Below are 13,467 nucleotides of genomic sequence, written 5' to 3' on the forward strand. Positions count from 1 at the left end.
AGAACTGATGTTTTAGTGAACCTCAAACAAAAGTAAATCTAAATAAATGTGATGTATATTCTCGTTGTGTGGTTCTGTTCAGATCAAGGGCTTCGATGTGAAGCGTGTGGATGAGTTTCATCTGACGGGGTTGGAGTCGGGCACATTCGTGAGTTGGGAGCACAGACCCGCTCCTGCTGGCGAGGGCCGCACGGACGGCAAAGCCAAACCTGAACCCAAAGCCCACACGGAGAAGAAAGAGAAGAAGGCCGAATACACTAGGGGCAAGGTGAACGTTTCCCCAATATGCATGATTGTAGTAAAGAAACCCTAAGGAAAGCGTTATAGTATTTTACACATTTCTCAACATTTTTCAGAACTCTTCACACAGTTCTCCTAACCAGCGTTCAGCTTGGCACAGCAGTTATTTTCACATTCAATGCAAACTACCACGCAACTTCATACATGTCTCAAATTCACTCATTACTCTCGCCATAACACTAGCAAAGGTTTTCACCCCAAAACACCCTTTGTTTCTCTTGAAACAATGACCTTAAAAACACCAACAACATGTTGCATTATAGAATGTTTGCTTTTGTACAATTACTTTACAAAACTAAAATGACTCTCTATAGTTTAGTATTCAGTGCAGTATGTTACATTGTCCATGTTTACATTACAGTACAAAATTATTCCTAAGTTTTGCCCTTTTATATTTATGGTAATGAAGTTGAAAAGTAGGTGTTGTATAGGTGTTCAGCTACATCTTAGGGCTGGGCGATAAAACGATAACGATATGTATCGTGATAGACACGTAATCAATATCAATAAAAAATGCGTTCGATAAACCGTCGTCGGTTTCTCTGTTTATATTTAACACTTTGCACTATTTTATTACACTTTATTAAGCATTTCTTACGTATTCTTTCATTTTGCACCTTAATGTTAAGAGATAATTAAGTGTTCATTGTGATTTTAGACTTATGTTTACATTTTAATTATTTGAGAGTTTTCCATGGTTGTGTTGACACATACCTTATTTTAAATAGGTCATAAAAAATATCAATAATTATCGATATCGACCGATATGAAACGCTTATATCGTGATACAGTTTTCAGCCATATCGCCCAGCCCTTCTACATCTACTATGTACTTTGATACTATTTAATTTTTTAGATTCAAAGTATATTTCAATATGGTATTACTGTAGAAACGTCGCAAAATGCTGTCTTATTCAGTTTTGTATTGTGTTAGATTTTGAAGTTTTACAGTATGTAAACGTGCAAATTGGCTTGTGGGCACGTCGAGATTTGGTGGTGATTGTGATTTTTGTGAGAAAGCAATTTAATGTTATTTGAAAGAAGTAATCATTTTGTGCCTAAGCAGAAGCTATGTTTCTAAGTTGACAAAACTGGAATATTGCATAATTAATTTGCGAATAAAGCAGCATTTCCATCTCATGTGTTCAAGAGAACAAAATCAACACTTCCTGGAAAACTGGTGCAAATTAATAAAAAATGGAAGTTGCAGCAATCGGGAAAGCCACTGTGACTCTTTTTTTCCTCCATCATAAATGACTACACTGCAAAAAATGCTTTTCTTACTTAGTATTTTTGTCTTGTTTCCAGTCCCAAAAAAAAAAAAAAAAAAATGAAATCAAGATGCATTTACTAGATGAGTAAAATGACATAAGATATTAAGTCCTGTTTTCGGGGGGGAATTAATCAAGGTGATGCTTAAAAAAAAAGCAAAATGATCTGCCAATGGGGTAAGAAAAATAATCTTATTTTAAACAGAAACAAGATTATTTTTCTTACCCCATTGACAGATAATTTTGCTTGTTTTCAGCAAAAACTCACTTAATATTGATTAATTTCCCCAGAAAACAAGACTCAATATCTTATGTCATTTTACTAAAGTAAATGCATCTTGATTTAAGAAATAGTTTGATATTTGGACTGGAACCAAGACAAAAGTGTCTTTGCAGTGTAAAGCGTCTCAGAGCGTCAGACGAAACACAATAAACACTGTCATGTTCTCGTGTGTTTGGATGCTGGTGTTTGTGAACACAATCGTGTGAGACTCTTATGGAGGGAATTCAACCAAATCTTTCTGATGACAGACTTTGACTCAGGCGTTTCAGAACCAACAAACCAACATTTGAGATGCTGCGATGCGATTGGTCCGCTAGTTAGTCCAGTTATCCAGTGACATCCTCTGCTGAGTGACATCGAGGGATTTATTCAGCAAATGTGTGTCCGTTGTTTATGTGCATGTCTTCTTATCAGATAAAAAATGTATCTGCCTAAATTGAGGGCAAACATTTTTTATGTGCATTTTTAATGCAATATCTCAAAATGCGCATAAAAATAGGTGGATGGAAACATGGCTAATGATAAATGATTCACAGTTTAGCCCACATAGACTGCTGTTGTGTTCACTGTGTGAAGAGTTTTGAAAAGTATTGAGAAATTTGTCTTGGGGATTGTAAAAGAAAACTGTGTTTTTGATTGCAGTCTCGTTTGACGCTGGAGGAACCGGTGAGCGGTTCCCTGGGGCAGCTGTGGCTGGAGCTCCTGCGCTTTTACACGCTGGAGTTTGCGCTGGAGGAGCACATCATCAGCATTCGTCTGAGAGAGCTGCTGCCGCGAGAGCTCAAGCACTGGCCTCGCCGCAGACTCGCCATCGAGGGTAGGCAGAGAGATGTTTGAGATCTAGCGTGGCTCAGATCGATCTACAGAATACGAAAAAGTATTATACAGCGTTTGCTTTTCTGTTATTAGTAATAGGATGGCAAACACTATAATATTTTCTCAAATTCCGTCAGCATTCAGCAAACACTTTTCTGAAGTGTGTATTTGTAGACAGCATAAAAACTCAAGTTACTCTGTGCGTGACGGTCCGTTTGTGTGAATTAAATGTGGACAGGAAGAGAGTTCAGCTTCACTTCAACTTTAAACCCTTGATTTCAAACTATGCTGTGCTATATCCAGTTGGCCATTATGTCATATTCATGTCATTTTCACTTTGTGCTACATGCAAAATTTGTGTCTTTATTTAAAAAACAAAACAAAAAAAAAACAGTATGCACAAACTTACCAAAATACTGAGTGACTGGTTGGTTGCAGGGTTTATATATATATATAGGCTTTATATCTTGCTCTCTGAGGGCATGTTTACGCCGGGTAACTTCATGTGTTACACATTTCAATAGATAGATATCCGATCCTGAAAATGCCCCCCTAAACGCTTTCGAGACGAATTTAAATCCGATCACTCAAACCACTTCATGAGGTGGTTTGAGGCGCATTGCAGACGAAACTGGACGGGTGTAAATGGCAGCGGGCTGTCTGGCCAGTGCGAGCCGGGGCTTTCAACGGGCTGGGCTAATAGCATCGAAGCTGTAGCACCGAGCCCAAAACACACTGCGTTTCCACTGTCGGGCCTGAAGCTCCACATCGCTTCACTAAAACCCGCCCGCATCACGCCTCTCTGGAACAACGTCACTCAAAACCATCATTTCCCCAACAAATAAAAAGTTTAATAAGAAAACGTATAAAAAAGAAATCACTGGAATCTAGCGAGATCGCAAAACAAACATAAGAGTGACGATTTGTTAACAATTTTGTTGTTTAATTAAAGATTTAAAACCCAAACAATCAATGTTTTACCAAAGGTTTACAATACAAAAGTGATACATTGATCATAATGAATTAATTTGTGTCAAGATTGCACATCAGTCACACAGCAATAAAGTGGTCTGCCGTTATTTCACAAAAAAAAGAGGACACACGTAGCCTACTTATTCAGTCGCGTCTGTTTCTGTTTGTTCGTAGTCACAGGACAGTATGTTTACATCACATTGAGAAAGAATGATAATTTCTACATATTTGCCACCAAAAATACAACCTGAAGAGCTTATATTTTCAGTCAGAGAAACAGGAAGCTCTCGTAAAAGAGTTGCTTTATTTGATGACATATGCGGAGCTAAATGGATATCAGACAGTCCGGTATAAAGAGACGAGACGTACTGACAGATAAAATAAATACACGATTGTTATAGCCTATATGATTTGTTCAAGCCGTCATATTTACCATGTTTACAATGGTAATGGTTAGCGTGCATAGTCTTTTGCATCGCATATAAGTATTTCTAAATTTAACTAACATTCACTTTGTTAATAAAAATACAACTGTTCATTTGTTCGTTCATGTTAGTTCACAGTGCATTAACTAATACAACCTTTGCTATTAATATAGAAATTAATATTAACTAAGATTAATAAATGCTGAAGAAGTATTGTTCATTCTTAGTTCATGTTAACTAAGGTAGTTAAAGGGATACTCCACTTTAAAATGAAAATTCTGTCATCATATACTCACCCTCATGTTGTTTCAGTCCTTTATGAATTTCTTTCATCTGCTGAACAGAAAGGAAGATATTTAGAAGAATCTCAGTAACCAGACAGTTTCTGGTCTCATTGACTTCCATAGTATATTTTTTTCCTACTATGGAAGTCAATGAGACCAGAAACTGTCTGGTTACTGAGATTCTTCTAAATATCTTCCTTTCTGTTCAGCAGAAGAAATAAATTCATACAGGTTTGAAACAACATGAGGGTGAGTATATGATGACAGAATTTTCATTTTAAAGTGGAGTATCCCTTTAACTAATGAACCTTATTGTAAAGTGTTACCAAAAGTCTTTAATGCTGATTAGCTGGTAAATGAAATCCGCGGTGCTGCCGTCTCCAGATTCAGATAAACTCCGCCTCTGTTCAAAACCGTTCCTCAAGCCCCAGTTATCCCGCTTTTTTGGACCAAGGTATTGGTATTGGGCGGGCCAAATAACCCTGGCTGTTGGCCCAGAGGAAGCCCAGACGAGGGCCGATCAAGCCCTGAAGTGACAGTGGAAACGCGGCTAATGTATCGGGTTGCTGGAGCTGCATATGTAAATTTGACTCTTTCCAAAATGGTAAAAAAAATAAACATTTGAGAGTGTGTTATAGGCTACCAGTAGCCAGATATGTACAGATTCCACACATCTCCCCAGTTATTTTACAGTTTTGTTTCATTGTGATGCATATTAAAATGAGCAACAGATGCAGTATGAAAGCACTTTTAAATGATCCGATGTTGGATTTTCCAGATCCGTTCGCATTGAAGAGGAACGTGGCTCGCAGTCTGAACAGTCAGATGGTGTTTGAGTACATCCAGGAGCGTTTCCGCATGGCCTACAAGTACTTCGCCTGTCCTCAGAGCAGGAACGGAGCGAACGCCAGGCTGAGGAAGAAATCCAGACGCCATGTCAGCGTGGAGAGGAGCGGCGAGGAGGACGGGGACAGCAGTGATGATGAGGAAGAGAGGGATATAGAGGAAGAGGAGAGCCTGAGAGCGGGGTTCACCGAGCTTCTGGTGGGAGATGGTGGGATTGACGCCGGATGTGAAGCCTTTTCCCGGGAACTCGCCGCAACTGTGTCTCCTTCTGTCCTGAATGGCCTGCTGATGGACAGTGATGATGAGGAGGAGGAGGATAAAGATCAAGAGATGGAGGAACAGGACAGCATCGCTCCAGAAGACATGCACTACATCTTTGACAGGATGATCTTCACGGGAGGAAAGGTAATTGCACGGGATACAGAAATATTTGTGGTGCTTGACCGTGCAAACCTCTGGAAAACTGGAAATATCAGGGAATTTTGGGAATCGTGTTTTTTAGGATTGGTAGTGTTTGGAATTCTATAGCGAATATACATTTCTAGCTATAGTTATGTTGAGCGCTAACATTAGGTGGATAGTGATCTTGTGTAGAGTTTGTGTGGAGTAAAACCGGCTTCCGAGCCACTAAATCGATTTGTGAGCGAATTATTCTTTTCACTGGATCGCTCTCAAATTGGTCTGAATTTTAAGAACTCCTAATTTCACATGAGAAGGGAGAAGGTCAAAAGTTCGGGATTGGGAAGAATTTTTTATGTTTTAAAAAAAGAAGTCTCTTCTGCTCCTGCTAGTTAAACAAAACCAGTAAAACCAGTAATATTTTGAAATAGTTTTGCAATTTAAAATATACTTCTTTTTTTTTAAATATATTTTAAAATGTAATTTATTCCTGTGATCAAAGCTGAATTTTCAGCATCATTACTCCAGTCTTCACATGATCCTTCAGAAATCATTCTAATAGGATGATTTGATGCTCAATAAATATTTCTGATTATTATCAATGTTGGAAACGGTTGTGCTGCCTAATATGTTTTGTGGAAACCGTGATAGATTTTTTTCAAGATTCTTTGAATAGAAATAAAAAAACAAATAAAAATAAACTAACTAAAAATAATTTAATGGTCTGCAGTCACTATTCAGTTTACAATGCTCACATGTTCATCACATGTATATGTACCCTTTCTATTGATGCTGTGATCCAGAAATGAAGTGTGTGGTGGTGTTTTTTTCTGTCCAGCCGCCAACGGTCGTGTGCAGCATCTGTAAGCGAGACGGCCACCTTAAAGACGATTGCCCTGAAGACTTCAAGAAGATCGAGCTGAAGCCTCTGCCGCCCATGAACGAGCACTTCCGAGAAATCCTGGACGGACTCTGCATGCTGTGTTACCGTGAGAGCCATACCATACTTTACCATCATCTCTTTTTAATTTCTAAGGTTCAATCCAATCCCGAAGGCTCAAATGTGATGTTCTTGTGTTTGTAGGTGAGCTGTCGCCGTCTCTCGTAGAGCAGCAGAAGCGTGAGCAGATTCTGGCCAGTCTGGAGCACTTCATTAGAAAAGAGTACAACGGTGAGAATGCATATTCATATGAAAGCACAACAGGGTTATCACAAAAAAAAATGCCGTAGCAAAATAGCTTTGTTAACTGAAATAAAGTGGAAATTGACCCATGATCCAGGGTTTTCAGAAGCAGAAGCTACAGTGGTGAACAGAATCCTAGTGCAAATATAGTTTCCTCTAGTAGCAAAATAAAAATTCCATTATAGCATTTTCACAACTTTTCAAAAGAACAAACTAACTTCGAGAGATTGATGGCACTCAGAAGAGGTGTCACATTTACTGTCACTACCTCAACCTTTGAATTAGAAACGCCAGTATGTGTTAACCAGTTTTTTGGTAATTGCCAAATTGGCATGCCACGGTAATTTAACACAAAGTTTTGTGTTATGAATGTGCATTACATTTTTGAACATAACTAGATCCACTAGAACATAACTAGAAAACCACTAGAACAATGTTATACATTTTGTTGACTTTGTGTATTTGCGTTATCCCAAATGTTTCCAACAATGTTTAAATCCAGATAAATCCACAATTTTAACCAGTGACATTGCATCACCTTTCAATGACATCATATCCCCCTTACTCTAAGCTATCCATAGAAACAATGGAGAACCAGTGCACTTCCTGATAAAATGCAGAAGTAGTTGTTGTAGTCTAGAAACTTTTGTTTATGGATGATTTCACACTGTTTTTATGATTATTGGCGGATTGTTTAATTGCAATATTCCTGCTTTTTGATGAAAATGTATCTTTATTCTGTTTGTTTGTTCAGATAAAGCCCAGCTCTGTCTGTTTGGTTCTTCTAAGAACGGCTTTGGCTTTCGTGACAGTGACCTGGACATCTGTATGACACTAGAGGGTCATGACACCGCTGAGGTATAAATACTGCTGGCCCCTTCAAAAGAGGGACATTTATGGGAGATGCCAGATTATTTTATATAATGGACCTATTATGTCCTTTTTCAGTCTTGAGTTTGTTTTTTGGCTGTACTAGAACAGGTTTTCATGCTCGAGTGTTCACAAACACATTATTTTTCTCATATTCTCCATTGTTGCAGCTCCTCTCTTCCTAGTCTGTCAGTAACGCTCTGGGCTGCGTTTCCCAAAGCCAACTATGGTCACAAGTTCCGTCGTTACCAATAGAGTTCAATGGAAATTACGATCATAGCCAACGATGCTTTTAGGAAACGCACCCCAGTTTAGTTCCTGTCTCTAGGAAGCCCCTCCTTCTTAAAGCACCCTGTGCTCTGATTGGTCAGCTGGACCGGTGTGTTGTGATTGGTCAAGCGCTTCGAGCGTGTTTGGGAAATGTCCCGCCCCTTTCCATAACCGCCAGTTTCAACACACTACTAACTAACTCAACCAGGCCCCGCCCCTTTATTCTGCATATTAATTATTTAAATGAGGAGTATTGTGACGTGTTGGTTCCTGGAAGAAAACTTTTCACATTTTTTTTTTATGCTCAAACAGCAACATTACACACTAAAAAAAGATGAACATGTAAAAAAAAAAACTTAAAAAATCTCTATGGTTAGGCCAATATTAGAAACATACCTTATTTATTTTTTTACATATCATAGGTTTAAAAAGTTCTGAACAAGGTTGCCCTCCTTTATAATATGCATTGTGTTGATGCCTGATTTCACTTAGTTTAAACGGTACTTTTTGTGTAAAAGCACTCAAAAGGGGATTGGTTCGTATTATTGTCGTTATTATTTATCAATTACCAATTATCAACTCTTAATGTTTAATCAGTCTCGCTCTCTTGCCCCTCTTGCAGAAACTGAACTGTAAGGAGATCATAGAGGGTTTAGCCAAGGTGCTGAAGAAACACACAGGTGCCTGACTGATTCTAAATAATGTCAATATAAATAAAGTCTGATTATTCAGCGCTGACTGATTCGTTTGTTTGTGTGGTTCAGGTCTGAGGAATATCTTGCCTATCACAACTGCTAAAGTGCCTATAGTGAAGTTTGAACACAGGCAGAGCGGACTGGAGGGAGACATCAGCCTCTACAACACACTGGTGAGACTCGCATGTTATGTTATGTGTCTGTATATGAAATATAGCTGTTATTATCATTTAGTTATTTAGTTATTTATTTATTTGGTTTTTTTTATGTCCTGTTTTGTGTGTCAGGCACAACACAACACCCGGATGCTAGCCAAATATGCTGCTATAGACCCTCGTGTGCAGTATCTGGGCTACACTATGAAAGTGTTTGCCAAGGTAAGACCAGATATCTCTGCTGCTGCTGTTGTCATCATAAATAGGTATCTAATTTGCAAAATGCACTCCCTACGTGTCGTGTACATAGGTCTATTCCTCTTTTTTGTTGTTGTTTTGTTTAAAAAAAAAAAAGTTTACATTTCTGATGAGTAGATGTACGGCAAACATGACTGTATGGTGTATGTGTGGGCATATATTTGTATGTTGTGTGTGTATGTTTTTGATATGAAGATATTTGATATAGTATCTGATGTAAATCTGATTGAAGTGTAATGTTTATATGAGAAAAAAAAAGAATAATAATTTGCAAAATGCATATAGAAGCGTAAAATATTCCCTAAGTATTCAAACGTGCATTCAGACAGCTGGCAATCACATTATAGGAACATGCATGAGTGCTTGGTAAATAACATGATTTTTTGATTATTACATTCACAACCTGAAAAGCCTCAACCTATATTAAATAAAATATTGTTGATCATAATATTATTGATTACATTTATTCAAAACTTAGTTTAATTAAACTCTTACACTTACTATACACTACTGAGATTTTATTTCTGTTACAAAAGATTTGTTTCAAAACAAATGCTGTTTTTTTTTACTTTTTATTCATTTAATAACCCTAAAAAAGTATCAGGTTAAAGGGATACTCCACTTTTTTTGGAAATAGGCTCATTTTACAACTCCCCCAGAGTTAAACAGTTGAGTTTTACCGTTTTCGAATCCATTCAGCCGATCTCCGGGTCTGGCAGTACCACTTTTAGCATAGCTTAGCATAGATCATTGAATCGGACAAGACCATTAGCATCTCTTTCAAAAAAATGACCAAAGAGTTTTGATATTTTTCCTATTTAAAAGTACTAAGACCGACGGAAAATGAAAAATTGCGATTTTCTAGGCTGATATGGCTAGGAACAGCGCCTGCGTCATATCATTACGCCTGCTGCACTCATGGTACGGCAGCAAAGTTTCTTGATTATCACGCAGGAATGAGAGTATAGTTCCTAGCCATATCAGCCTAGAAAATCGCAACTTTTCATTTTCCGTCGGTCTTAGTACACGATGTAACTACAGAAGAGTCAAGTTTTAAATAGGAAAAATATCGAAACTCTTTGGTCATTTTTTTGAGAGAGATGCTAATGGTCCTGTCCGATTCAATGATCTATGCTAAGCTATGCTAAAAGTGGTACCGCCAGACCCGGAGTTCGGCTGAATGGATTCGAAAACGGTAAAACTCAACTGTTTAACTCTGGGGGAGTTGTAAAATGAGCCTATTTCCAAAAAAAGTGGAGTATCCCTTTAAGTTTTGCACAAAAATATGAAGCAGCACAACTGTTTTCAGCATTGATAGTAATAAGAAATATTACTTGAGCAGCAAATCGGCATATTAGAATGATTTCTGAAGGATCATCAAATATATTCAAATAAAAGTTATTTTAAATTGCAATAAAATTTCACAAAATTACTGTTTCTACTGTGTTTTGGATTAAAAAGAGACTTCTTTCAAAAACATAAAAAAAAAATCTTACTATCTTTTATCATACTTTTAAATGGTAGTGTATAAGTCAAAGAATAAAAAGAAACCGCCATGTTATTATTATGAATTATGCATATAATTTTATGGCCTCAAATGAATTGTAGTTTCTCAATTAATAAGAGGTCATACAACTATGTATATTTAATAATAAAGAATTAGAAAATGCTGTTATTTTTAAATGAAATGTAGCATATCGCTGCTCTCTTCATTAAATGTCATTGCATAGGTAAATACTGTGTACTAATAGTATTGAATACATGCACACTAGAAATAATGTGTAAATGTGTGTGTTTGTCAGCGCTGTGACATTGGCGATGCCTCGAGAGGGAGTCTCTCCTCCTACGCTTACATCCTCATGGTGCTGTATTTCTTACAACAGAGACAACCACCAGTCATCCCTGTGTTACAAGAGGTAACATTAGTACCATTAGCAATAGTGCTATTATTATACAATGTCCAAAAATCCATAATAACATGGCTTTTTTTTTGTAAGTGAATAAAAGATTGTGTTGCTAAGAAATATCGGTAACACTTTACAATAAGCTTCATTAGTTAATGTATTAACAAACATTGAACTAACAATGAGCAATACATTTGTTACAGTATTTATTCATCTTTGTTAATGTTAGTTCATCAAAATACAGCCGTTCATGTTAGTTCACAGTGCATTAACTAATGTTAACAAATACAACCCTTTGATTTGAATAATGCATTAGTAAATGTTGAAATTAATATCAACTAAGATTAATAAATGCTGTAGAAGTATTGTTCATTCTTAGTTAACGCTAACTAAGGTAGTTAACTAATGAAACCTTATTGTAAAGCGTTACCGAAATATCTCTGTAACTAGAATGGTTCTGTTCAGCTTGAGTCGTGTTTCTTCGGCAGATATTTGATGGGAACACTGTTCCTCAGAGGATGGTGGACGGCTGGAACGCTTTCTTCTTCAATGACCTTGATGAGCTGGTGAGCATATAATGCATGTTTTCTGATGATGCGTGTTTGTTTGTGTCTGAAGGAGGTTTCATTCTGCCTGTTTGATTTAGCGTTTGTTCACTTGGATGCTGTGTAAACAAATAATGCATCCCAATGCTGTTTCTCAAGATGCATGAGTTAATGTGTGTGTTTTGCGTGTCCAGCGGCGGCGGCTCCCGGAGCTCCATCAGAATCAGGAGTCCGTCGGGGAGCTGTGGCTCGGCCTGCTGCGCTTCTACACAGAAGAGTTCGATTTTAAAGAGCACGTCATCTCCATCCGCCAGCACAAGCGCCTCACCACCTTTGAGAAACAGTGGACGTCCAAATGCATCGCAATCGAAGGTTTGAAACTCATCGTCGGCACGCAGTGACTCAAAACGTTTGCTCTCACTCTGTTCTGAAACACTCAAGACGTCATTTATTCTGTTTATTTATCCATTCCTTTATTTAATTCATCTTTTCTAGAGCTGGCTTTCTCATACTTTTTAAAAAAAAATATTAAAGATTAAATACATTTTTAGAAAGCTAAAACAGGAAACATAATACATTTTATTTTATAGTTGTTCCATCCATAGTTTCCAAGTAGATATAAAATGTTTAATGCACTAATATACAGTAAAAAAATACAGTTTTATAATTTATATTTATATTATTTATAATTTACTTAATTGATTAATTAAAAAAAATATATTTTAAATAATTGTATTAAATATATGTATATTATTTTTAATAATTGCCACTAAATACAAAAAAATAAATATATATATATATATATATATATATATATATATATATAATTTTTTTCTTTTTTTTCTTCTCATTTTTAATTTATAAGTATTATTATTATTGTTATTATTATTTGTAATAAATTTTCATTAAATGCGCAAAGAAAATTATTTATAGATAGATATTGACCAAAGTTATCATCATTATCATCGCTGAATGTGACACTTTTATTTTGATTTCAGATTTTTTTTGCAATATTTAATTTTAACAAGACAAACATGTTGCGTGACCCCTGGTAAGGTGAAATGGCATATGTTCTGTTTTTACATAACTATTTTATTTTTGACAGATCCCTTTGACTTGAATCACAATCTCGGGGCTGGTGTCTCGCGCAAAAGTAAGCCAAAGTCTCTCGTTCCACACCGTTCAGTTTTTTGCCCTGTTCTGGAGTGCAGTTCTGGTAAATATATGGTTGATTGAGTCCTAACTTGTTCTCTTTGCTTTCTCCACACAGTGACGAACTTCATCATGAAGGCCTTCATCAACGGCAGGAAGCTGTTTGGCACCCCGTTTTACCCTCAGCGTGGAACAGAGCCCGTGAGTCCCATTAAAACAGATCGTCAGTCCCTACAGAGCGCTATTAAAGGGGTGGTTGATTATGATTTAACTTCTCTAACTTTAGTTAGTGTGTAATGTTGCTGTTTGAGCATAAACAACATCTGTAAAGTTACGAAGCTCAAAGTTTAAAGCAAAGGAAGATATTTGCTTTTAAAGAAATGGCTTTTTAAGGATTTAAGGGTTAGTGACATCACTAACCCAAAAATGCCCCCGGAACACGATTTAGATTATCATTACAGAATATGCTAATCAATGACTAGAAGATAACTACACATAAGCTACATAAATTCATCAACTAACCATTCAGAAATGTCCAGTTGCATTCTACATATTGTCACTTCTTCTTGAGTCTCCATCATTGACTCTGTTGACATCATCTGACTTCGGTTTGAACATAAAAGGCTAAAAGTTTTTGAAATTTTCAGTGCATGTGTGTGTGAGATAAAAGAACACAAGCTGTTGAAGCTCCGCCCTCTGTGCCGGGAGCAGCAGCTCATTTGCATTTAAAGGAACAGACACAAAAACGGTGTGTTTTTGCTCACCCTCAAAAAGTGACAATTTTAACATGCCATATAAAAATATCTGTGGGGTATTTTGAGCTAAAACTTCACATACAC

General features: G+C 36.9%; 1 protein-coding gene across 1 annotated transcript in view; it reads left to right on the plus strand.

Moving 5' to 3' along the window:
• Nucleotides 1-13,467, plus strand: part of tut4 (terminal uridylyl transferase 4) — a 36,011-nt gene that overhangs the window by 13,478 nt on the left and 9,066 nt on the right. The window contains exons 11-24 of the mRNA XM_084427789.1: nucleotides 83-268; nucleotides 2,497-2,671; nucleotides 5,130-5,602; nucleotides 6,435-6,585; nucleotides 6,681-6,767; nucleotides 7,534-7,637; nucleotides 8,542-8,599; nucleotides 8,684-8,787; nucleotides 8,902-8,991; nucleotides 10,830-10,943; nucleotides 11,420-11,497; nucleotides 11,671-11,848; nucleotides 12,582-12,629; nucleotides 12,747-12,829. Of these exons, the coding sequence (XP_084283915.1) occupies nucleotides 83-268; nucleotides 2,497-2,671; nucleotides 5,130-5,602; nucleotides 6,435-6,585; nucleotides 6,681-6,767; nucleotides 7,534-7,637; nucleotides 8,542-8,599; nucleotides 8,684-8,787; nucleotides 8,902-8,991; nucleotides 10,830-10,943; nucleotides 11,420-11,497; nucleotides 11,671-11,848; nucleotides 12,582-12,629; nucleotides 12,747-12,829 (1,929 nt within the window). The remainder of the gene's footprint in view (nucleotides 1-82; nucleotides 269-2,496; nucleotides 2,672-5,129; nucleotides 5,603-6,434; nucleotides 6,586-6,680; nucleotides 6,768-7,533; nucleotides 7,638-8,541; nucleotides 8,600-8,683; nucleotides 8,788-8,901; nucleotides 8,992-10,829; nucleotides 10,944-11,419; nucleotides 11,498-11,670; nucleotides 11,849-12,581; nucleotides 12,630-12,746; nucleotides 12,830-13,467) is intronic.

The sequence above is a fragment of the Rutilus rutilus genome (assembly GCF_951802725.1).
Source record: "Rutilus rutilus genome assembly, chromosome: 13".
Classification (NCBI taxonomy): domain Eukaryota; kingdom Metazoa; phylum Chordata; class Actinopteri; order Cypriniformes; family Leuciscidae; genus Rutilus; species Rutilus rutilus.